This window comes from Xenopus laevis, chromosome 4S, assembly GCF_017654675.1.
Source record: "Xenopus laevis strain J_2021 chromosome 4S, Xenopus_laevis_v10.1, whole genome shotgun sequence".
NCBI lineage: Eukaryota > Metazoa > Chordata > Amphibia > Anura > Pipidae > Xenopus > Xenopus laevis.
Window position 1 is genome coordinate 78451066 of NC_054378.1, and position 26016 is coordinate 78477081.

The 26016-nt window shown below is 36.7% G+C and overlaps 1 protein-coding gene across 1 annotated transcript in view; it reads left to right on the top strand.

Moving 5' to 3' along the window:
* Positions 1 to 26016, top strand: part of pappa2.S (pappalysin 2 S homeolog) — a 75701-nt gene that overhangs the window by 33697 nt on the left and 15988 nt on the right. Inside the window, exons 4-18 of the mRNA XM_041561498.1 lie at positions 200 to 345; positions 1368 to 1661; positions 3588 to 3780; positions 4070 to 4191; positions 6566 to 7058; positions 7699 to 7827; positions 9865 to 9956; positions 10043 to 10236; positions 12579 to 12668; positions 14072 to 14207; positions 18866 to 19070; positions 19354 to 19492; positions 19951 to 20125; positions 21589 to 21802; positions 22560 to 22722. Coding sequence (XP_041417432.1) covers positions 200 to 345; positions 1368 to 1661; positions 3588 to 3780; positions 4070 to 4191; positions 6566 to 7058; positions 7699 to 7827; positions 9865 to 9956; positions 10043 to 10236; positions 12579 to 12668; positions 14072 to 14207; positions 18866 to 19070; positions 19354 to 19492; positions 19951 to 20125; positions 21589 to 21802; positions 22560 to 22722 — 2785 coding nt within the window. The remainder of the gene's footprint in view (positions 1 to 199; positions 346 to 1367; positions 1662 to 3587; positions 3781 to 4069; positions 4192 to 6565; positions 7059 to 7698; positions 7828 to 9864; positions 9957 to 10042; positions 10237 to 12578; positions 12669 to 14071; positions 14208 to 18865; positions 19071 to 19353; positions 19493 to 19950; positions 20126 to 21588; positions 21803 to 22559; positions 22723 to 26016) is intronic.

Below are 26016 nucleotides of genomic sequence, written 5' to 3' on the forward strand. Positions count from 1 at the left end.
GCAGTTAGTGCAGCACAAAGATCCAATGTTTCACATTACAGATGTTGATAATAGAATATGGATGCACAAACTCTATCTCCCCTGGGGAAAAATGTTTTGGTAGTAATTGCTGTGCTGCAATATTCTTCATAGATGTACTCTATCTGAATGTATACTGGGAGTATTTTTGTTTTTTCTGCTATTTATTTCCCCTTGACAGAGCATACATGAGTATGAAAGAGCTAAAAGACATGCTTCAGCTGAACAGCACCTTGTTCCTGAATGTCTACTTTGCTAGCTCCGGAGGAGAGGAGTTGGCAGGATCCGCCATCTGGCCCTGGGACAAGGAAGCCCTTGGCCCTCAGGGTAAGCAGCCATATCTGTTTAGTGACACACAGCCAGGTATAAGCATTAAATATAAAGTACTAACTATGCCTGTAATTTCCAATAAGACCTTAACATAGTCATGGCACTTGGGCGAATTTATCATTTGCACGTCTATAAAAATGTAACCAAAAAATAGCATGAACACAAGCACTTCCAGACTTTTGAGGTTCAAGACTCTTTTCCATTAAGATTTTTTCAGCTTCTGTCATAAGCATACACAGGATTAAACATTGCAAAAAATGTGCTGTCATACGAAGAATATCTAAGATATAAGAATTTGAGTAGTCTTTGTGATGGGTCTTCCAAGGGTTTTTTTTTTTTCACTGTGTATTGCTTTATGTTTAGTCTATAAGTACAGCCACTCCCTTATTGATATCAGCTAATGCCCTTCTGGTCAATGAACAACATCTTTTGGTGCCTTATTTCAAATGGGATTATAACTACAACAGGGTTATTGGTGGAATGCATATAGTGTGCTTCTAAAGCTATACATCACTACAATTTTATGCAAGACTGAATCAGCAAGCTGAACCATGAAGACCTCCAGAGAGTCTAGGTTTATAAATACCAAAGGAAATTGTTATACATAAAAAATTGGCAATGGCCATAAATGGGATGACTTTAATGAAAGCTATAGAAGGCTGTGATCAGACCCCTGGAGATTAATGGAGTCTTGTGCTTGGGAGAAACTACAACCTTCAGTTTGTACATTGTTTTATGTGAAGTCAGTGGAATTATCTTTATAGGGTAATAGTTACTATTTATATTGGTAAGAACATAAGAAATTTATGTAGATATTTAAAGAAGTTTTCATATAGCTGTTCAAGTGAAAGCACTTGTATCAAATCCATTCTTTAAAAATGTATTTGGAGTGTGGCTTTGTATCGTAGGTTGCAAATTATACAAATAAAAGCAGGTGGTTCTGCTTACATTTTGGAGCAGTTTTTCAAAGTCTAAAACATTCCAGCTTCAGCCTTATGACCCTAATCTTTTTCTCCTAGGTGGATTAGTATTAAACCCATCTTATTATGGTATGTCTGGCCATGTCAACACCATGATTCATGAGGTGGGCCATGCCTTAGGACTCTACCATGTCTTCAAAGGTGTAAGTGAAAGGGAGTCGTGCGATGACCCATGCAGTGAGACAGAGCCTTCAATGGAGACAGGGGATCTATGTGCAGACACTGCTCCAACTCCAAAAAACACATTTTGTAGAGATCCAGATCCACAAAATGACACATGTGGTCCAAAGTTCTACTTTGGAACACCATTCAACAACTACATGAGCTACACAGGTATGGCTTAAACTGAAACTATAATACATGGTGTAATGCCCCTTGATTATAAATGGATTTCATGTAATTTAATTAGCTTAACAACTACTTAGTGCTATTAAGCACTGCCTGTGTGATCAGTAAGAGTTGTGTTTCAGAAACATCTGTTTCAGAAACATCTACCTTACTACAGGGTTTAGAATCAATTTGTGGCTATATATATATATATATATATATATATATATATATATATATATATATATATATATATATATATATATATATATATATATATATATATATATATATATTAGATAAAGAACGGAGGCACCTGATTACAGTTCCTATGCTGCATTAAGTTTGCTTTTTGGATCTCTGCCACATGTGATCTTCAGGTAGCAAAGACTGTAGGCCACGGCAAAGAGTAAGCACAGAGATGGAGACTGACAACAACGTTCATGGTTTAAATATAGCTTAGGAACATTAGGAACAAAATCCATTTACTAGCATACTAACTTCACACAGGATTAACAGTCCCAGTTCAACACCCACATTAGTGTACGCATTAACACAACTTTCCAGCACTTACAGCTTTCACCGTACACAAGTCTCTGGGAGGGGTTTCTCTCTTCCTCTCTCCAGTCCTTTGGATCACTCTCCTTCCCAGGTACACACACAATCACACTTCCTTTCTGCACTTGGAGGTGTCCATGGCCCCTCACCCTCCTCCAGCTCCAGGAGGTATTCAGGGGAAGCAGCCCTAAGGGGAGTCCCACACCTCCTTTTAACTGCAGCTCACATGCAGCCTAGTTTCCTAGCTACCACTAGCTTGGCAACTGAAAACACTTAAAGGAAAACTATAACCCCGAACAATGCAGGTCTATATAAAATTATATTGCATAAAACAGCTCATATGTAAAACCCTGCTTCAGGTAAATAAAACATTTTCATAATAATATACTTTTTAGTAGTAGTATGTGCCATTGGTGAATCCTAATTAGAAAATTGCCATTTTAAAAAATAAGGGCCACCCTCTGGGATTCTAGGTTTCACAGTGCACACAAACAAACCAAACAAACCTTACATGTTAGGTCACATGAGCCAATTAACAAACAGAGTTCTGTCTTTTGTTTTACCACTTCTTCCTTTTACAGTTTGAGTTGTAGTATTTCTGGTCAGGTGATCTCTGAGACAGCACAGAGACCATCACAAAATAATGGTTCAAGGCAAGAGATTTAAAAGGGCAATATTTACTCCAACTTGCAGTACAGCAGTAAAGAGTGATTGAAGTTTATCAGAGCACCAGTCACATGATTGGGGCAGCTGGGAAATTGACAATATGTCTAGCCCCATGTCAGATTTCAAAATTGAATGTAACAAAATCTGTTTGCTCTTTTGAAAAATAGATTTCAGTGCAGAATTCTGCTGGAGCAGCAATATTAACTGATACATTGCATTTCACTAGAAATAGAAATATCAGCTATCCAGTAGAAGATTTAAAACAGTAATGTGTTGATTATGTTGCAAATCTGACCCCTTTTTGTAATAGCTATGTAGGTTGGCTTTGCTCTTAATGAAAAGTTTTTTTGACAACTAAAAGGTTATAATGTTGTTTAGCTTTTTCGGTTAAACAAGTTCTTTGTGTTTTTGTCATTGAATGACATATTATTGTTTAGTTTGCATTATTTTTTATTTCTCTATCCTTTATTTCTGTGTTTAGAATGCCAAATGTAGAAACAAGAAATCTAGCAGCAGGGAGGAAATCATTACAATTCCTTATCCACTTATAAAGCTAGAAAATTCATGTATAACAAGAGTTCTTGATTTTCATTTCTTATTAACCTCTGCCATCTGCTGGGAGACTGCTTCATGCATTCCCTGACCTTTCTGTAAAATAATAGCTCCTGTTATTACCATCATTCATTCTGTAATCATTTTTAACTTCAGATGATGACTGTGCCAACAGCTTTACACCAAATCAAGAAGCAAGGATGCACTGTTATCTTGACCTGAAATATCAAGGATGGACTAAGAGTCAGAAGCCATCACCTGTTCCATTGCCTCCTGTTGTGATGAAACAGAGTGCAGATTCCCTCACTATTCACTGGCTACCACCCCTTAATGGGGAACTCTATGAGAGGCAAGTCATTCAAATGTTGTATTTGAGAACATCACTTATAAATGCTGCATCAAGTGACTTTACCTTTATAATGCTATACATTTAAGTTGCTGGCATTGCTTGAATAATACTATAACCTTTTATTAAAATATCTAAAACCTTGCCTGTTGGCTTAGTTTCTGCAAATATATTTACATTCCAGTTGAGGGAAAAAAAATATCATTGCAAATGCTTTGGCATTCCTTGCAGTCTTTATAAAAGTATTTTTAGTTGTTTTAGATATAGCATCAGTTTTTGGATTTAATTTTAGGGATTCTGCATTATCTTGTGAGTCTTGTTCTTCTGATGGGTCATTTTATCAGTATGCACACCATGCATCCTCTCCTCGAATCTGTGATTCATCTGGATACTGGACCCCAGAAGAAGCTGTTGGTAAGTTTTTGCATTATTTCTTAAAAGTAATTTCTGCCTACATCTTCTGTGTTTAGAATGAATTGCTTAACATCTACTCCATGCATGCTTCAAGAATTCAAACACATATGGGAAAGATACAAAATGCTTAAAAGCTTAATACAAGAATGGTAATAAACATTAAGCACACAGAATAGTTGGACTGGACCAACTGATTCTTTTTTGACATCAGATTCTGTTGTATCTTTATTTTTCTCTTTTAGAAAAATTAAAATGGTGAAGGAATCTGTAGGTTGTCTAGGTTGTCAAAACATGTACAATTTTGTAATTATATTACATGTTCAAAATAGATTTTGCTTAAATATAATAAATATAGCTACCAGCAAAATTCTTTTAAAAATATTTTCATCAGAAATGAACACACAGATGCCTGTATTACCTAATTGTATCGGTTATGCGAAAAAAAGAAAATATTAACAATAATGGCAGTAAAAGACCTATTTGCCTATTTGCTTTTTCCGAATATCTAGCAAAAGGCTTCTAATTGCTCAGCTTCGTTCAAGTAAATTATCACAATGGTCTTAAGAATTGGTAAAATATTGAACATAAGCATTTGTGATAGCTGAATATTGATAGGTACTACAGATGTAATTGAACTTATGGACTGATATTCAGTGGGGCATGACTTCCCTGGAATCCAGCCTGCACAACTTTCTGGAACTATATTAATAAATGATGATGATGGCGATGAACCTCCAAGTAGTCTCGCTGCTGGCAGTATTTACTTCTGCAGAAATATTACAAATTATGTCTCTGACATTTAATGGCGCTGAGAAAATAATGGAATGGACAAGTGTGGGAGTCTCTTTTTGTTTAGAATAAACATTAGCCATCTAGCCTGGAGATACAGCAGAACAGTGAAAGAAGAAGCTAGACCCTGCATGGATTTATATTTCCAAGCTGTACTTTAAGTCTGGTGAGAACCATGAAAGCATGTTTTTCCTTTGTCTGAAAGAACGGCCCAGTTGATCTTCTTTAAAATCAGGGCTTTATCTTACATCAAATATATATTGAATACAGGGGCAGTGCTCAGATAAGGGAGAATCCATGCACAAGGATAGTAATTTGATGCATGCCTCAATGAAATTTTTTTACAAGGATAACAGGGGATGGGTAAAGAGGAAAAGAGTTCCAGCGTGAAAAAGATGTGGACAATAAGGTAAACTCACCAATAGTATCAGGGGGTCCAGGTGCTCAAGCCCCAAACCTTCAGCTCGGGGAGGCAATGCTAGACATGTAGATTTTAGTGGTAGACTGGACTTCACTCCTTAAAAAAGTTTTATTTATACAAAAATGAACTTCTCAGAGGGAGGCCTTACACGTTTTATGCCTTCTGGGCACTTAGTCAAAGGCTTATAGCGTTTTGTGCCTTCTGGGCATAAGCTTATAGCCTATGACTAAGTGCCCAGAAGGCACGAAACGCCTAAGGCTTCCCTCTGAGATGTTCCTTTTTGTATAAATAAAACTTTTTTAATTTGCATCTATTTTTGTAGTGAAGTCTAGTCTGTGCCAGTCTACCACTGAAATCTACATGACTCAATGAAACTATTCTAAAAATCAAATATACCCCATTTTGTAAAGAATGAGGAATTCCATGACCTGCATCTGACATTTATATGGTCGTGGAATGCTTTGTTGACTTATAATATCCATAGATTTTACAATTGGGGGAATTTTATTCCTTATTAGGGGGGTACATTATTCCCTATATAATATATGCACCCATTCATTGCAAATTTATACAGTATCTTTTCCAGGAGAAAAATATATTTTTCAAAGTGATATAAAAAAAAGTCAGAGTAGGACCAGTGCTCCCCATAAATGTAGTATATTACTTTTTATTTAACACATTGTATAAAAATTGTCTGACATTTCTGTCTTTAATATTAATCCTTAATAAAGGTGCTTGTCCTACTATGCTGGTTCTACTATCCTACTTTTTTGATGTATGCTGCTTTTGACTTTGCACTTCATTTTTGTTTTTGAGTATTTGAGTGCAAGCACTTAATCAACTGAATAAACTTGTGTATTATCATAAATAATGCACCACCTTTAGTAACATATGAGGATATTAGAAGTAACTTCAAAGTTTTATGACCTGTATAATAACAGGAAGTGCTTTATTAATGATGACATACCCTTATATTTTACAATAGGGACTACATTATTCACTATACAGATATGTACAGTATTCAGGTGGAGTCTCAGTTTTCTTTAAGTCTCAGTATATGGTACAGTGGCATGCCCTCACAATTTTAGCCTGTTCCTTACTTGTAAATTTGTATGTATGAACTTATCCACTTTTCTTAATGATCTTTTTCTTTCCCTTGATAAGGCCCTCCAGATGTAGATCAGCCCTGTGAGCCAAGCCTCCAAGCTTGGAGCCCTGAACTCCACCTACACCATACCAATATGACTGTTCCATGCCCTCAGCCCAATGGGTGCATGCTGGAACTTCACTTCCGGCAGCCTGTTTTGCCACAGTCTATCACAATATGGATAACATATTTATCGCCCAATGTGGAGCGATCTGTGTCAGACCTTGAAGTGTTGCTTGAACATGGAGAGACAATTCACCTTGGAATGATGGAGGCTTTCTGTGATATGCCATTAACTGTTAGGTTGACACCAGATCAAAAAGTTACTGGAGTTCGTATTTACACCTTTGATGAGCATATGGAAATAGATGCCGCTCTCCTTATATCTACCCCTCATAATCCTTTGTGCTCAGCCTGCACACCTATAAGGTACAAGGTGCTCCGACACCCACCTTTTCAGAGAGACCAGCATGGAGTATGGATTCAGAACCAAAACTCATTCACTGACATGTAAGTGTAAAGTAAAGAAGTAAAATGGCCTTGTAGTTGTAAGGATTGCTGAATCCTGATATAAAGTTAAATGTTTTTATGGACAATTTATTAAAATGTTGGACGTTGACAGACAAGACCATAAGATTACTTTTTGAATGATGTGTATAGGCAACGTAGAAAGATGTGACAAATGGACAAATGGCTAAGGACATTATGGGTGGGAATCTGTCATGAAGACAAATCATTGTTATCCATTAAATTAATTTAATAGACAAAAAAAGTAGGTGGCGTGCATTTAGTACTTAGTTGCCATTAATTTTACATAATTAAATCAGAGCACTTCATCTAGATGATGAAGTTTAAAAAAAAGACCATGTCTTGGAACCTTTAAATGAGGAAACCTGTATGAATATAGGCCAAACCACTTGTTTCTGCAGTGTCTCTGAGTATGTTTTCATTCAGCACACTGTGTAGATTACCCTCTTGCCTCAGAGGCAAAATGATATGTCACACACATTTATACAAATATATATATATATATATATATATATATATATATATATATATATATATATATATATATATATATATATATATATATATATATATATATTAACAATGTTTTTCTTTTCATTTTCTCCAATTCTTGTCATCTTAGGGAAGTTACCTCTGGTCAGCAATACCGGTATCAGGTGCACGTGGCTGCAGGAACCTTGGTTGGGGAACCATCACCTCCTCTAATTCACGTACATGGTGCTCCCTTTTGTGGTGATGGAATAATTAATGTGTAGGTTTTCTCATTTGAACCAATGATGGTGTAAAATGAGTAAAGTGCTTTTTGTGCTGAAATGTGAAAGAACGTTAAAGGGGACCCGTCACCCCAAAAAAAAACATTCCAAATCCTATTTTATCACATTAGTCAAGCAAAATGAACTTTAATTACATTATATAAATTATTTGAATCTTGTTTCCTTCAGTCTGGGAATTCATAATTATAGCAAGCAGGCAGGAGCCATTTTGTGGACACTGTTATTAAGGCAAGCCTTGTATCATCTCAAAATATTGTTTGTGCACCAGAATGGGGGGCCTGATGTCCATCCCCATGCCGTGGCTACACAATTAAACGGTAAAGAGAACGGGGGAATGTGTGGAGAGCAGTGACATCTAGGAAGTGCTGAATGGAAAGTGAAAGTAATTGTCTGGCCCGCCTCTATGCCACTGGCATAGAGGAGGGGCAGACAATATTTGATTGACAGCTGAGATTTTTAAATGAGCTTACAGCAGCTATGAATGCTTTAATAAAAAATAGAAATTGGATTTCATATTTAATTTGAAAAGGACTTTTATTATACAGATTTTTGTGTCTGGATGACAGGTCCACTTTAAGGGTTATATCAAATAGAAAAAACTCTTCCTTAGAGATAAAGGAAGCTGGATAAATTGCTATCTATTCCCCGTCTATAAGACTAGGCACAGTAAGTGCCACCCAGGGAACTAACTCATGGAGTAGGCTGAAGAATGACAAATCTTTCCTGCTAAAATGTTTCTTATACGTTCCTGCCATTTCTAACTGGCTAGTGTGCCCTGGGAATAACATCAAGATAAGTCATACAGGATCATTAGCTGCTAGTTATCTAAACCTATGCGAAGGTTGCCTTAAAGTATGTCACCAGTGAGACATAAGTTACTTTCACATGACCCTTATTATTAATACTGTATATTCTATTGTCTGCTGCATTGGAGCTGAGTGGGTTGAATTTCAAGGCTCAGTGTGCATAGAAAATAGCTTATAAACAATTTAGAATGCTGGCGAGGCTTGCAAATATATATAGATACAGTAGTTTTGAAGTGCCATTCACTGCTGTCTAAGCACTAATAGCATGTATTTGGCAGAATAATAGTCTTATTTTGTTTTGGTAACAGACACCTCTTGGAATGAGATCATAAATTGGCAGGAGGTTTAGCCAAGTAGGAATGTTGTATGTGCTCAGCAATAACAAAAAATCCTAATGGGACCTCTTGTATATTTACTTGCCTTTTACTCTGTGCAGTCTACATTCTGAAAGAAACTATGTGCCACCTGCCATTGAATACAGTGTCAACCTGTTTGTCATGCCAATTTCACTGCCTCCAATTTGCTGATCTCAGAATCGTATTGCCTAGTCTCTGTCTGAAGCACCTAACATGATCTATTGTTCCAGGCATTATTAAAGTTCAGTCTTACACACTCTCAGAAATATGCATGGAAACCTTCCAATATATTTCTAGTGGGAAAAAAAACAATGTTGGCTGTCAGCTCTGATAAAAGAGGTGCAACTGGAATAAAAAGAAAATGAACAGATGCAAGTATAGGTGTTCTTGACAAATAGTTCCCTGTAAGGGTTGTAATCTACCAGTTGATGAGTTAACAGATGACCAGTGATGTTGAGAATTTGTCAGTAATTAAAAAGACGGTCTATATCTGGACAAGGCCTACACCTCTAGCTGGAACTTGTAAATAATTGATAAATGACATTTTTCTAGCAAATATGTTTTATAATGTATTAATATTATTGTAAAATTCCACCTGTAGCTCATTTATACTGAGCAGGGGCAGAATTTCTGGAGCAGTAAATGATTAGAAAGTTATTGGTGCTACATATAAACCCCACAAAGGCACGCAGCAGAGACCAAAATACTTGATGTCCCTTTTTTACTCATAGTATCTTGTAAAGAGAAAAACTAGTTTGCTCTTTATACAGCTATATCTCTGAAATTCATGTTTTTCTTGTCTATACTACATAATTTGTCAGATTATTCATTAACTATTAATCCTATCTTGCAGGGAACAAGGGGAGGAGTGTGATGACAGAGGGCTGAATGATGGAGATGGCTGCTCCCACAGGTGCCAGCTGGAACCTAACTATTCCTGCATGGGTCAGTCATGCAATATATTTATATATCTTAAAGGGGTTATTTGTTGACATGAAATAGAATGAAATAGAGTCTCTTTCTTTTGGTAGGAGAGCCAAGCTTTTGCTATATACTGTTTGAAGACAATGCAAATGTCATTTATGATAAGCTTCCCTTATCACCTAGCGATGGGTGGCCAGATGTTCAAGAATATGTGGATCAGTGGGCTTCCCAGGCAACCACTTCTCACCAAGATCCTAACAAGTGTCCAGTTGCTGCACTGACTCAAAAGCCTGTTGTCAAGGTCTGTATTTTTCCCACCATCCTTTTCTAAAAGTGATATTTAGGGATGGATATTTGTCTTTTCTTACAGGAGAAGTCAAATTCTTTGTCTCCAGCTATTGCTAGTTTACTACAATAACTAGTAAAGTATGGTAAGAGGTAATATGGTAGGTCACACTAAAATGACAGATGCGAATACCTTTCAGCAACATTTGTTACTGCATAGTTATTTCTTGAATACACCGTGGCAATGTGAAGTATATCCAATGAATTAAATGCATGAGTTCCCCTCTTCCATTTTTGTCACTATGTTTTATGCTGCAATCATGTCCACTGATGGATGCTTGTGGGTGTTTCTGCAGAGAGGCAAGGAAAGAACCTTGATTCAGGCAGCAATTTTACCACCCTAGGTAATTTTAAGGTCTAAAGCCCTAGGCCCTAAGAGACCCTTCCATTTTGGATTAGAAAAGATGCAATACAGGACATGTAGCCCTTTCCCAACAATTGGTTCCTCTCATCTGTAGCAGTCAGTATCACATTAAAGGGATACTGTTATGGGAAAACCTGTTTTTTTCAAAACACATCAGTTAAAAGTGCTGTTCTGCACTGAAATCCAATTCTCAAAAAAGCAAACAGATTTTTTTATATTCTATTTTTAAATCTGACATGGGGCTAGACAAATTTTCAGTTTCCCAGCTGCCCCAGTCATGTGACTTGTGCCTGCACTTTAGGATGGAACTACTTTCTGGCAGGCTGTTACTTCTCCTACTTAATGTAACTGAATCAGTCTCAGTGGGACTGGACTTTTACTATTGCTATCTGGTTACCTTCCCATATTCTTTTGTTTGGCTGCTGGGGGGGAAAGAGAGGGGGTGATATCACTCCAACTTGCAGTACAGCAGTATAGAGTGACTAAGAGCACAAGTCACATGACTGGGGGCAGCTGGGAAACTGACAATATGTCTAACCCCATGTCAGATTTCAAAATTGAGTATAAAAAAATCTGTTTGCTCTTTTGAAAAATGGATTTCTGTGCAGAATTCTGCTGGAGCAGCACTGTAAACTGTGTTTTGAAATAAACATGTTTTCCCATGTTTTCCCATGACAGTATCCCTTTAAGTAGTGTGAGAGTTGAAAAAAGGATGGACTGAATAACAACCTATTAGTTAATGTTGAACACTTATTGAAAAGAGGCTGGATATTTTAAAAAGTTATGACGACCTCACACTAAGCCATAACTACAGGAACAAAAACATAACCTTGACATTAAAATTAGAAAAGTTCCCCATGGAAAATTTTCAAATAATTCCGTAAACAAGAGGAAACAGATTCTTAGTTGGCAAAAAGAAACATTTGGAAGCTGTTAATTCTGCCAAGTGAATTGTTACAAATACTAACTGACAGGGTGTCCATACTTCTATACAAACCATTTTGAATGCTTCTTCTCTGTGATCTCTTAAAATCAGAAAATACATATTCATGTTGTCTTCAAATAGGCAGAAGGATGTTTTTTTGCTTTCAGGACCATGCTAAGGAAAGGAATTTAGGCTTGGGTGAAGCTACGTAAACTAAAATGGGCTTGGTAAAACTAAACTTCAAAAAAATGTCATGCAACGTATTCCTCTAGATGGGCCCATTATTTGTCATACCACATATTTGAGACTGGATTAAATCAATTGATGATATTAAAAATAAGTTTATGAAGCCCTTGAGTATAGTATGCATCAAATAATAATCCATTGGAGGGTCACATTCTGCCTATAGGACATTATTTTGGCATACATTTACATACCAGATCCTCAAACTTACGTGGGTAGAATGCTGATTTTTTGCAGATTCAAATGTAAGCATAAAATTGCTTAATCTTTGAGCAAAAATCTGTCATTTCACCTTATCCAAATCTTTAAAAAAGTAAAAAGTATTTCACAAAATCTTGAATTTAATATATTCCTATGATTCCTTTAATTAGACTGTCAGTCATACCTTACTGTTTTCAGGTTTAGTACTTAGGATTTTATTAACAGCGTTTGTTTGTTACATACAGAATTATTATGGTACTGTATATATACAGTATACAGTGGGGTTTTGCAACAGTCAGATATAGGAAAATGCAATAACTTTAATACATAATACATTTAATTGAATCACACTCCACACACTCCCCCCACTAAATGCATTGGTCTCACACTAATGATACTTTTGATTTGACTCGTGACTTGAGTTTCTTCCCATATGGAAATGTCAAAATACTTTACACAGTGCTGAATAGAAGTACAATCTCTTGGCTTTTTCAATCTCATCATGTTGATTGGTCATGCAGTAAATAAAATGGGTAATTATAATGTCTATTATGTTTGCACCTAGACCTGCCACCCTCTGCCTTGGACTCACTCACCATGGTTCCCATGTACTGCAGCAAACAATATGTCACGAGAACAACATGTTTGGTTAAAGGTAACAGAGCAGCTGTGTAAACTATATGCAATGCTTATTAAGAATGTTTCCGTTTAGTCACTATATTGTAGTATATGTTTTCAAGTATAATGTACTGTTTAAGTATATATATATATATATATATATATATATATATATATATATATGCTTAAATGCTAATCCTGCTTTTATATACATGCAGTGTCGGACTGGCCCACAGGGATACCAGGAAAACTCCCGGTGGGCCCAGGTGTCAGTGGGCCCTCCTGCTTCAAAACATTTGGCATATTTCATGGCCATCACCTATTTCTATGAGACCATAGAGACTAAATAGATTGAATAATAGATTATACTATGTAAAGAAAAGAGACTAGTAGAATGGAGGTTGCGTGAGGAGAAGAATTATAATAGTAGAGAGTGGGCCCCTGATCTAAGGTCGTTTGGTGGGCCCCTGGTCTAAGATTTTTTGGGTGGGCCCCTGGTGTCCCAGTCCGATACTGTATACATGACATAATTGACCTCTGGCTTTACTCAAGTATGAAATCATAAATGCTTGATGAAAACTGGATGGAAATTACTATGTATGAATGAAACCCCAACGCTAGGGATAATGGAGGTGTTTTGCCCAGTATAATTTTATGGCAATTTATTTGTGAATAGGCCATAAAACAGGCAGTCTGTTTCAATAGACTGACTGCCATGCCACAAGAATACAGACCATATTATCCACCCCTTGTCTTCTATATTAACCAAGGGGTGGGAGCCTTACCCAGCACCCCCTGTCTATTTTTAGGATCTGTCCAGGTTCAGGTTTGGAAGAAATTGGCAACATGGGGGCATTTATTTTTCTGTAAAGAACTGTTGGAGGCACAGTGGAAAGAACTACCTACAATGTACCGCGTATGCTATTGTAGAGCTAAAAATGCCTTAAAGGGCATCTGTTGGGCAAAAATAGTATCCCCAACCAAAGGTCAGAGCACATGCACAACTGTGCTTTAACATCACAAGCGTGTGCATAATGATTAAGTAGCGGCATTCGCTCATTATGCACATGTGTATGCCCCAACATGGCCACTCGTACCTGGGCTCGCTCCTGGTGCGAATTGCCTAGGACTGGCGGGGGGAATTTTTAAACAATAACTACTGTTACCCTCAACTGGAGTGGGCATAATATTTTTGCCCAGCAGGTGCTATTTAAAAGCAATTTAATTTCGTCTTTCGATTTACTCCAATGGATTTCATCAAAATTGGTTTTGTGAAATTTTTGGCAAACCAAAACCCTACAAGTTTCCTCATCTTTACCCAAGTAACCAGTACTGCATGGCAAAATTAAAAACCTCTAAAACCACTAAAATAAGACTGTTGATAAATAGGCCTCCACGTGAGTTCGCTAAAATGATCTAAGCTTTCTCCTTGTGTCCCAGGTGAGCTTTTATAATCCAAGACTTGCACATTCATTTCATGTATACCTGGCTGCTGATGGCTCCCTTCCAGAGGGAACTCAAAAGTCCACAGTAAAAGCTCATCTTACTGATATAATGGGACAGAACCACTCACTTGGTAAGTGAACTATACTCATATTGCAAGCATTCTACATCAAAAATCAAAATAGTAGAAGTATGAATCTAGTACAGGTACAAATGAAGGCTATGTGTGTAATTTGAAGGGAGTGGCCTGGTAGTTTATATTTACAAATAAAGCACTGCAGGTTTGGACATGCCGGCTCTACCAGTATTCCCTGCTAATGGATATGGAAAATCAGCTGTACCAAGAGATACCCAGTTCATTAAATGAAGCCATCTGTTGAAGCTATTTTGGGTTACTCATTGTCACATTGGTATGGAAAGTGTGTGTATTGATGCATTACAGTGTTTTTATGCCTTGTATATCCGTGGGTGGGTGATTTTATTGTTAGATGTATTATTATGTGATCATTCTGAAAATGCTTCATTAAGCCCCCCCCACACACATTTTAAGCCAATATTTCTAAGTTTAATAACAAACCAAGTTGTTGTGAAGAATCAGTAATGGTTGCTTAACATGTAGCCCTCCTCCTGCTCTCCTCATACACGTTTATTACTATGAATGTATGTATACTGTAGGTGGTGCAATATGAAAACTCCAGATTTTTAATAGAATGGGCACCAACGCAAGGCAAACGTGACTCACAGAAAGTCAGTGATCAGCATATGGTCTCTAAATCTGCCAGTAGTTTCAACAATGTTATTTTAATTGCATTCTGTTCATCCACCATTTATGGAAAGGTTTTATTTCCATATCAAAGTGACATATTTTGTTTTCCTTTCATAATACAAATTGCTCATATAAATGAGTCAAGCCATGCTACCTACATATTATGTTAATATACAGTGTCTCATATTATTACTGGATGCCAGAGACAATTTTATTTAGAATCTTTTTCAAGTTCTACACGAATAAACAATGAATTGATTTTTAGCATATACTGTATAATTTATAAACAGAATGAACATTAAAACTGGCATTATCCAGATTCTGCATTTTTCAGGCTGTTTGGTGGTTGCCTGTTGGTCGCATAAGCCCCTAAGTTTTCATACGCACCCGGGACTGAAATAAAAAGGGCACCATGGTTTACAGAGTAAGATTTGTTCTTTGTCTGTAATGAATGAACTTTTTGTCAGTCCCCTTTCAAAACACTTGCAGATTGTTGCCTGTAGCTCTTTGGGCGATCAAAAACTCCAAGGCACATTATTAACAAAGCCAAACAAATACAGACAATTGCCCTGTGTGCCATTACCTTAACATTTTGTGTTGTCTCCTGCTTAGCTCAGGATTCTATTGTCTCTAAACATTCAAAGATATGATCTGCAGCCAGCTGCAGTGGCCACCTTTAATTGGTTCCCAATTATTTTGGACTTCAGATAGATCCCAGTGGGCTTTCCTGTATTCAGCTAACAGCTGATGTCATGCTTTTCACTAGAGCTGAGTTATCTGCTAGCATTTTCATATATATATATATATATATATATATATATATATATATATATATATATATATATATATATATATATATATATATATCCTGGAAAACATTGTGGCTAAATGACCATAGTAAGGCAGAGTAACACCAACAAATGTTTTTCTGATGCTCAAAGACGCTGTTTGGAGGCATCCATAACATGTCTTGTATAGCCCTTATTAAATAACTGGGGCACTATAAATATATTTTACAATGAACTAAAATCATTATAAAATACTTAAGCAGAATAATATCTGTAGCTATCACAAATCAGTGACTGAGCCCAGTAACAGTATACAGGTGGAGCCTTTTTTATTAAAAAACATTTAGAAATTGTGACATTTTATTACATACACTATGCATGTTCACAAAATACATTTGTTTGCAAACTTTGTGAGGCGTTTCTGAGATATTAGTATTATGTTGTATGCAAAAAGCAACATCTTTTGGGTTTTCCTTTGTAACTCCCCACATCTGTTATTATGGGTTATACAATTCCAGAACATCAGCTGCATTTATTCCCTTGCAACTCCCTGCACCTGATCATATATCAATATGCAGGAAAACAAACCTACAGCTGCTGTTCTGGAATGTCATAACAGTAAATACTAATATATACTCTTTGTATAACTTTTATAATGTAATAAAGGCAGAGAGTTGCATAGTGTATAACAATATATATTGGACTATAGATTATGTCCAGTTGGGCAGGTACATTTGTGAATAATGCTTATTTGCTGTGGAACACAGGAGCATACTGTTGTACTTAAAATAAAATATTACTATTACATTTTTTGCAGTTTGTATTAAACTTTATGTTGAGCATTTAAGGTATATTATTATAAGTGAATGATTGATCAGCAGCATAAAGCAGTTATGTGCAGGCTGGAAACACACAGGACAGAGGGTGGGAGGGGAGAGGGTTGGCTGCTACAGCTGCAATTATCAGCCTGTCAGTCAGTGCTGTGACCACTTCCTGTGGGAGATTGAAGAGACACCACTACTCCTCATTTCAGCCTAGCTTCTGACCTGTAAACATATCTCTGCAGCTCTGATATAATGACATTTTTTCTTTCTGCATCATTACATGTTTTGAGGAAGGATGAGTAATATATCTGAATATGAAGGTTATATGAAATGTCTCCTTTAATGGGCTTATTTATCAAGAATTTGTGAGGTTTTAGATTTTTTTCTACTTTGAATAAACTCACAATTTAAACAACACAAATGTCTGTGTATTTATTACAAAATCCAAATATAAAAACCTCAATTGAATACAATTGTTAAAAAAAATGTAATTTGTGAGTTTACAAGCTCAAAAATTTCCAATGAAGAAAATAGCTTGGATTGTGTCTGTAACGTAAGGTATCCCAAAACCCAGAACAAACTCCAAGTCCCAGTCATGACTCACGCTTCAGCCTCAGACGAGGTATTCTCACCTTGTCTAGGACAACTCCCATTGCCTTCAACCATTGCCTTCAACTCGCAAGCTTTTAGATGCCCAAGTTTTACATTCAAGTTTTTTGTGCTAAATAAATACCAGACGGTCGCGTTTTTGAAGCTATAATTAGAATTTGTGAGTTTTTGTGCATAAAAATTTTAATTGTGGCAAAAAACTTAAATGCGAACGTTGATAGATCACTCCCTAAAGTAAATCCTTGGTAGAGAAGGACCTAGGAGTACTTGTAGAGAAAAGATTTGCACTAGCAAACTCTCTTTTATTAAATTAACAATACAAATTAAATAAATTATAAAAATCAAAGTCACATTAGTCTGTTTTTCTTAGTATTTGCTTAAACATGGCTTTCTGTCAGGCACATATTAGAATCATCTATTTCACTACATGGTTTCACAATGGCTGGTTGACCTGTTTGTAAGGAACCTATGTGCTGTGTAATCGCCCGCAGACATACTGAGACTTGACATGAACTACCTGTTTAACAAGAAATGTAATAATGAATAACATAACCATGCAGACCTCAGCAGAAAATGTAAAGCAGGCAGAAAACAAATGCAAGTTTAGGTCAAGGCAGGCAGCAAGTAAACAGAGTGTGTGAAACAGGCACAAGGTCTGGGCAGGGAGCAGACAAGTAGACAGGTCTAGAGTCAGAAACCAGTTAGTTAAAACCAGAGGAAACAAGGGCACGGCAGGAACCAACTTAGAGGACAGGGACCTGGATAGTTTGGTCTCAGGAGACCTCTCCAGCACAGGTTTTTAGAGGAGCTGTGCTTAAATAGCCCTTAGATGGCAGCTGGATCATAGTTGGTTACCAGGGAAGGAACACGACAGGGGAAAAAGTCATTTATATTATCTGCCAGGCCCAAATCAACCCTAAGGAAAATCACTTCTTATTACCTATAATTAGAATTTCCTTGCTTAAGACATGGTGCCTACAAACTTTGATTGATAAATGCATTCTACATCACTTTGATTGTTGAATGCCAATACAAATAGGCTACCCTATGCTAAAAGAATGCAAGCAGGTCCTTAGCAATGTTTGATTTTGCCCTTACTCAATAATAACTAGTAGTAGAGAAATTGTAATAGAGAAATTCTTCTATCACCAGGATTCAACGCTGTGAACTACATGCGGGTAACTAATTGAATGCCCTCTGTAACCTTCTTTCATGTCTTACCCTGTCTATTGTCAATATGATCTACTGTCTGGCTGCAACTGTATATGTCTCAAGAAAACCACACACAATTTAAGAAGTGTAACGTAAGATCTGTCATTTGCTATTAAAAGTGAAAAATTAAAACTAATTAAACAACTGCAGAAGCTGAGAAAATGTTTCGGTAATACAGAGAAGATGTCAGCTTGGTAGAAAGGTCAGTTTTCAAATTAAGATGCTTGAAAAGTTTTACCTAAATACTCTTTCGCATAAGGACAGAAAATTACCCTCTTGTGAAAGATTATTATAATACCAAATGGAATATTCAGTATATGCCTTAGACATTTCTCATTTTTATTTCCTTTCCTTCCATAAAAAATGCCAAAGAAAAAGTAGATGTTAAATAAAGCAGATGCACAAACGAGTGTCAATTGTTGAAAGCCAGTAAAAGCTTTCAGTACTGGTTCTCCATGGGAAATTCAATATATGACAAATGGGCCCTGTGGAATAATTTGACATAGTTTGATTGGTTTTCACTTATTCAAAATATCTTCCTCACATTGTGCAATTTTATAGTCAATCTCTAATTGCTTCTGTTCTTTCCCAGGAACCTATGAGCTTTCTTGTGAGACAAACCCTCTAATTTTGAGTGGACCAAATGGCCCCAACAGCCCACTATACAGTGCTGTATCACTTACACTGAACTTTTCCTCACCATTGACTGGAATATATGGTGTGATGATGAGATCACCAGCTGACCTTCATCATCCAGAGATGTGGATGGACCAAGCACAGGATGGAGAGGGCAGCAGGTACTGAAGTAATATTACAATAAAACTCACACTTACTCAGGAAGTCCAGTCAGGATGGCTTCATAGAGAAAACTGGTAAAACAGATATTCTAATAAAACATATTCTAATAAAACAACTAGGTCTAACATGTGAGTTATCTCAAGAGAATAGAGTATCCAGCTAATGTGATCCTTTGCAGCTTAAAACGGAATAACCTACTACTAAGTGGTTACATTTCATATATTTATTTTATTGTTTTAAACAAATGTGGCACTAGTTTGGTGTTTTAAATCACTTCCACAGCTCCTGTACACCTTTAAGTATTGCACATGGCTCAACACACTGCTCCTTAGAAGTAGATGAGCAACCCCACTGCTCAGTAACATGCCATGAGGGACATGTAGTCCAGGCTGTTAGCAGAAGGGGTTACAGCATCATGCAGGTAAGTGCTAGGATTTATAATGAAACTTATAAAACAAGCACATTTTGTAACTCCTAACATCCTCTACCTTCTGCGGATTACTTACTTTTGTGCAAATTATCGAGTTATATTCCTTTTTAATCAGGCTATAAAGTGTTGCTGCATTGCACAAGTCTAAAATGTTAGTTTTGCTATTGTATATGATGTCAAAAGTGCTAAATGCCTTGATAAGTTCTACAGCACTCTCTCTAGTAGAATTAGATTGAGATTATTATGAGCTAAGCAATAGGCCAGCATTTATTGTTCTTTCTACAGCCTCCACCACTCCACAGACAGGGCTTGTTCTCTGGGTTTTTCAGTTAAGATTGGCCAGCTATTATCAGATTCGACATGGCTAAAACGTTGGCTATGGCCACATTTGGGCCATGTAAATGTTCAGGCTGAAGTTAAAAATTAAATCTTTTTTTTTTTTTTACCAGGTAGCTGTGTTAGGCTGCTTCGCTGGACACTGGAATATGTCAGTAACGTGCATACCCCAAGACTGTGGCCCACCTGCCTCTTCGCTTGTGTTTAATGCCACCTTCTCTTGTCCAGAGGGAACAACACTTGGAAAACACTGCTTCTTCCATTGCTTCCCCCCTGCAAAATTTCAAGGTGAAATAATTATGGTCTCTGTATTTAGGAACGTCTCAGAAGATTAAATAGATTGAAAGTATGTGGATGAGAGAGTTCTATGTTAAACTATCTAAAGTGATGCCTGGGAGTCTGTTTCATGGAGCATGGTTGTTCTACAGATTAAGCTAAATTAAACATGAAAGATATTTTTCATTATTATACGTTATATACATTATCAAGAAACTATCCAAACTAAGTTACATGTGTTCCAAACTAAGTTACATCTATGTTATAGAAAGAACCCCAGGTTCCAAGCATTCAGGTTCACAGGTCCTATGACATGTATAGAATACAGTATAGTAATTGAAAATACATATAACCTTTTATGTTAAATATATTTATAACCCTGTTATACTGTGTCTGAGTGCAATGTTTACCTAGGTGAGCCAGAAATTTGATATGTGCAATCGTGTTGCCATCCACACAAGATTTGTGGGTTGTGGGTGGGTTAGGGTCAAACTCTTCCTTACACCATCACCCCATGCAACTTTAGTATGCCCGTTTCCATCTACGGGAGTCTCTATTTAAGGGGTAAATTTATCAAAGCGTGAAGTTCTGCCACTAGAGTGAAATTCCACCGCTCTCAATTCATTTCTATGGGATTTTGAATTTATTTATCAATGGGTGAAAGTGAAAGTTCACCCTTTGATAAATACACCTATAAAAATCCCATAGATATGAATGGAGAGTGGCGGAATTTCACTCTAGTGGCGGAACTTCACTATTAACTTCACTCTTTGATAAATATACCCCTATAAGTGCGTGACACCCTGCCCATTTTATTTCATCAGATATGGTCCTGGCAGGTCTATAAACAGAGGTGGGTTTCTGGGTCAGGAAAGGGCAGGTCAACTTTTTGATGACCCACACACATCACTAGTAGAAACCACTTAACAGATAAGCCAAAACATACAGTAGATCAGAGTAGCAAAGGTGCTTTTGTCCAGCAGTATCCCCTAACCCAACATGTTTAGTATGCAGCAGCACCCAAAACATGTTGAATTGATTCTTCTTGACAAATGCAGCTTTTCTACTCTTATCTGTAGTGCTGGTTTTCTAAGCAGTGGCATATTCAGTCCAGCAAATCTGTTAGTAGTTGGGATTATGAAAAGTCCATAGAGTAGAAAATAACAATTTTAAAGCATCTATTGCAGTGGTTGAAAAGATGCCTTTAGCTATTAAATTCATTGGGCATTTGTTATGAAACTGTCAATACTGATGGCTTTAACTGACCAATCAAAGTACTTTGCAATTTCTTTCTTTTGTAATATACTTTGCAACATAACAAGCAGGCTCAGTAGACACTGTTGGGACACTGATTGTGGGGTTGTGACTGATGTGAAATGTCATTATCTGTTATGTGCAAAGCAGATCACATTCCTGCAGACTTTCTGATTGTAGACCCAGGAACTTCCAGCTAATAGTTTTGCTTTATCCTGTAGGCATGAGCCACTGGGTGACCTGCGTGTGGGATGGACTCTGGTCTCTCCCTGATGGTTACTGCAAGCTTGAATGTGAAGCCCCAGAAGTTATTCCCCATGCCAGATTGCTCACTTCACGTTGCCTTCATGGGAGCCATGATGTGGGATCTGTGTGTCGATACAGGTGTAAACCAGGCTATTACGTTGCAGAACACACTGAGCGCAGAACCAAAAGGTTATTAACTTTTGGCAAGTTTATCACAACTGATCTTTTGTTTATTAGTTAATAAATGAGTTAATAACACTAACCCAGGGGTGCAAAATGTTTTCATAATTTATGAGAAAAAAATACAGTGGGATTGGTACAAAGTACAGTACAGTTAATTTTGAATATTTTGGGGCATCACAATTGTTATTATCAACATCATCTTAGCCTTATACACCTCAGATTCAATTATGGGTAAGATTCAAATCAGTGAGAAAAAGGTTTGACACATGAAAATCCATGGACGTGATTCAATTTGAGATGCACTTTAACTGAGAAAAACTTATCTCAGGAAAAAACTGGGACCGAATTAGGAGAATTTCTTTTTCCTTGAATTGAATTTTGTCTATGAGTTTTCCCATGATAAACCGTGAGATAACCTTTTCTCACTGAATCGAAACTGGCCCTGTATTTGTTCACTATTCTGTATAGAACAATATGGGCTTCCTGTGATTTTACTATTTCTGGCAACATAAAAGCTTGCTCAGTTCTGTTCATAGTTCATAGTTATGCCTTATGACTCTGATAGTATTATGGAATCTTAAATTAGCACCAGCAAGTAGAATTATCTCTGGTTAAAATGCAATAAAGCTGTAAAATTGTTAAAAAAAAACCACATACAGATAAATGTTGAAGCTCAGTTGAAATGAATATAAAAGTATAGATCTACATTTTGAAAATGAAGTTTTCATGATCATCTGCTGTGCATGGAATTTTTGCCTTGCAGGAAATTCCTGAAAATACATTGTCTGCAGACTGGACTGTGGGCTGTGGGCCTGTGCATTCCTGTCATGTGTGACCCTTTGCCACCTATTCTCCAAGGGCTGTACAACTGTTCAAAAGGACTGGAAGTGGACAGCAAATGTACTTTGTACTGTGGATCTTACACGGTATGGTGCCTGCTTAAAGCTATTGCTTAATATAGATGATGAAAATCATAACGCTATTCAGAATTGCAATAATCCCATAGTCATCGCTGCGTGCTTTGTTTAAACTTTCCTTCTGAACTTCACAGAGCCAAATAAATATGCAAAATATGCTCTTCCCTTTCATTTTTCACTATGCACAAAGTTTTTGTTCTTTCTGATTTGAAAAGGAGATAACTTTAATTATAACTATATCCCTTATAGTCATTGTACGGAACAATTTAAATATAGCACATTGAAACCTGTCGAGGTGTTATTCCTGTGCTTCTGGTAAATGGATAATTTTTGATCGTATGCCGTTATAGTCACATTTAATTTTAACAGTGAAACATAATTAACACCTAATTAAGTTGATTATCTGTGACAGTGATTAGAGTGCTGGAATAAATTAGTTTTTCGCACCTTATGTAGAAGTGCTTAGTTCACAATGTGCTGATTAAGATTTTTAATTGAACTTTGTACCCCCTGCTTGTTTCGAAATTCTTAGTTCTTTATAAGGAAACGATCACCTCGGAATTTTATGGTTTGAATCCCATTTCGGTTTTAGCACATGGTAAAATAGGATGTTTTATTATTCTATAGTTTATTGATTCCTGTCCGAGTGTTTTGAGGATAGTCATCAATAGTCTCTTGTTTACCTGGCAGCCTGATTTGCCAGACCCACAGGACCCATGGCATTGAATATGTAATGATACAGATCTCACAGAAGCTCCCCTTGCTGGATTCTACATTTACCTGGTGACAAATTGATGTTGGTTCTAATTTAGCAAAGAAAAATACAATATGTACAAAATTCACCCGGTCTCCCCACTGCTTGGAAAATTGCTGTTAGAACTAAAATCTATTCTTCAAATCAAAGAATTGTAAAAATGATATATAATTTTTCAGCGGGCATGGATTGACAGTGGAAGGCAAAGGTTTTTTGTGAAATGATAGTAAGATTTCACAAACAAATTACAAAAATTCAGCCCATTGACTCCACTGTAATTTGGATGGAAAAATCTGCTGCAGAAAACTCTATTGACTCCACTGTATTTTGCAGAACAAAGTCGCTGTAAAAAAATGTCAGTTGACCAATGCATTTTGTCATTTTCAATTTTTTCTGCAAATCTGACAAATTGTTCAGGACTGATTTGCTCATTAATTTATGTTGCAAATAAAAAATATAAAATCTACATTTTTAAATGATATTTTCATTTTAATGGGCTGTTTTTTCGGATTAAACTGAAAAGCAACATTGTCCTATTAAAATCCACTCTAAACTTAACCTACTTTCTGGTTTTACTACTTGCCTGGCTATTCGAAAGTTTCAACTCTTTAGGGTTGGCTTCTATGGCCTACTGCATGCTGAATTTTTCCTAGGAAGTGCTTTCAGCACCCCAATATTTATCAACCTGCAAAAAACAGTGGTACAAAAAACAGTGGCATAATACCCCTGCCTGCCACTGCTCCTGGTGGCATTAAATTAAGATTTCCACATTTCCACGTCAAAATGTTTGACTGGAGGACAGAAAGGATTTGACTGTAGCTGTTTTCTGCAGGATGGAGGCGGCTATAGGCATATAGCATGATTGCTCTTAAAGTTTCATAGTTTTTGTGCAAAAATTGTGCTAAATGATGCACCAAGTTATGTGGAAAAAACCAAGTTTATGTGGAGGTTTACGCCAAGACGCTTCACCAATATATGACGAGGTTAATGGTACATAGCATTTTTTATTTTGCTGCATTAATTATGTGATGTATTTAATGCAAACTATCACATGGCACTAGCACCTATATTTAATAAAAAGCAATAAGACTGCTCAGGTGCAGTAACCCATAACAACCAAGATATTTGCTTTTAAACAGTTTTGCTTTTAAATAAGTAAAAGCTACCTTCTGATTGGTTGCTATGGGTAACAATACCTGGGCAAGCTTAAAGGTACAGTAAGGACTAGTAAAATATGTGATTGCTTAGATGCACTAACCCATAGCAACCAAGATACTTGCTTTTAAACAGGAAAATACTACTGTATGCTTAGAAACTATGAGCACTAGTTAATGCTACTGCATTTAAAACATAGCCACAAAAAATGGATGTAGTTCTTGTTTGTATTGGTGCAATTTATTGAAGATACTTGTGCCTTTATGTTCGTCAATTGTGCCTGCCAAGTTAGTCTCAATGAATCGTGAACAAGTGCGTCTATTGACACCACCTGAAAGTGTCAGTAATTCACGGGTTCCAACTGCAGATGCAGCAGACTCATCTAAAGAGTCATACACCCATACTGTATAATTTTGAGGCAGTGCCAGAGATGTAACGCAAGCCAATTTATGAAACGTTTCTACACTATTTCATCCTCAAAATGCACACAAAAATGCACTCCACTTATTACACTGCAATTGTGGGAAAAACCACTGGAATCTTTTTAAAAACCATGGCAAATTATGTCTGAAATTGCCCTACACTTGCATTAGTTAATGAACCTTCTAGTGTCTTGTATTACATAACCTCAGTCCAGTCTATTCATTACTATAGAATGGAAATAAAACTGGACACAGAAATAGGGTCACAACATTCCTAGAAAAATCATATTCACTAACAAATAATATCCTTCACCTCCTCTCTCGCTTTTTTGCAATGAAAACATCCAAAAGACACTGGTTATGATGGCTAGCACTGAGTGTCCTTATCTATTAGACTTTATATAATATATTAGTAGTGATGGGCGAATAAATTCGCCTGGCACGAATTTGTGGCGAATATCCGCGTTTTGCCGCCAGCGAATAAATTTGCGAATTTCACACGAAAATTCGCCAGTGAAAATCTACCGGTGAAAATTTGCTGGCGGCAATTTCCGATTTTCACTATTTTTTCATGATAATGTTCGAATTTCACAATTTTTGATTTCAACTTCTTGATTTCAAATTTTTTCCGCAAATTTTTTGAATTTAGCTAATTTTGCGGGAAATTCACGAATTTTCGGTGCATCGAAACGGGAGAAATTCGCCCATGACTATATGTTAGCTATAAAGTTCAATAGTACAATCAGTATGAAATGCAACAGCATCTTTGCAGTAAAAGACTTCAGTCTCAGGAGCATTTAGGGTAAACTTTTTCTAAGTAACAGGCTTCATGGTTTTCCTCTAAATTCTTCTATGTTCAGTGATTTGTATCTGTCAGCTGTCCAGATGTCAAATTTGATGGTGTTATTTTTTTTTGACAAGGACTACTTATAACGGCGGTGGTAGGTGTTCCGAAAGATGCAATTTTAATAC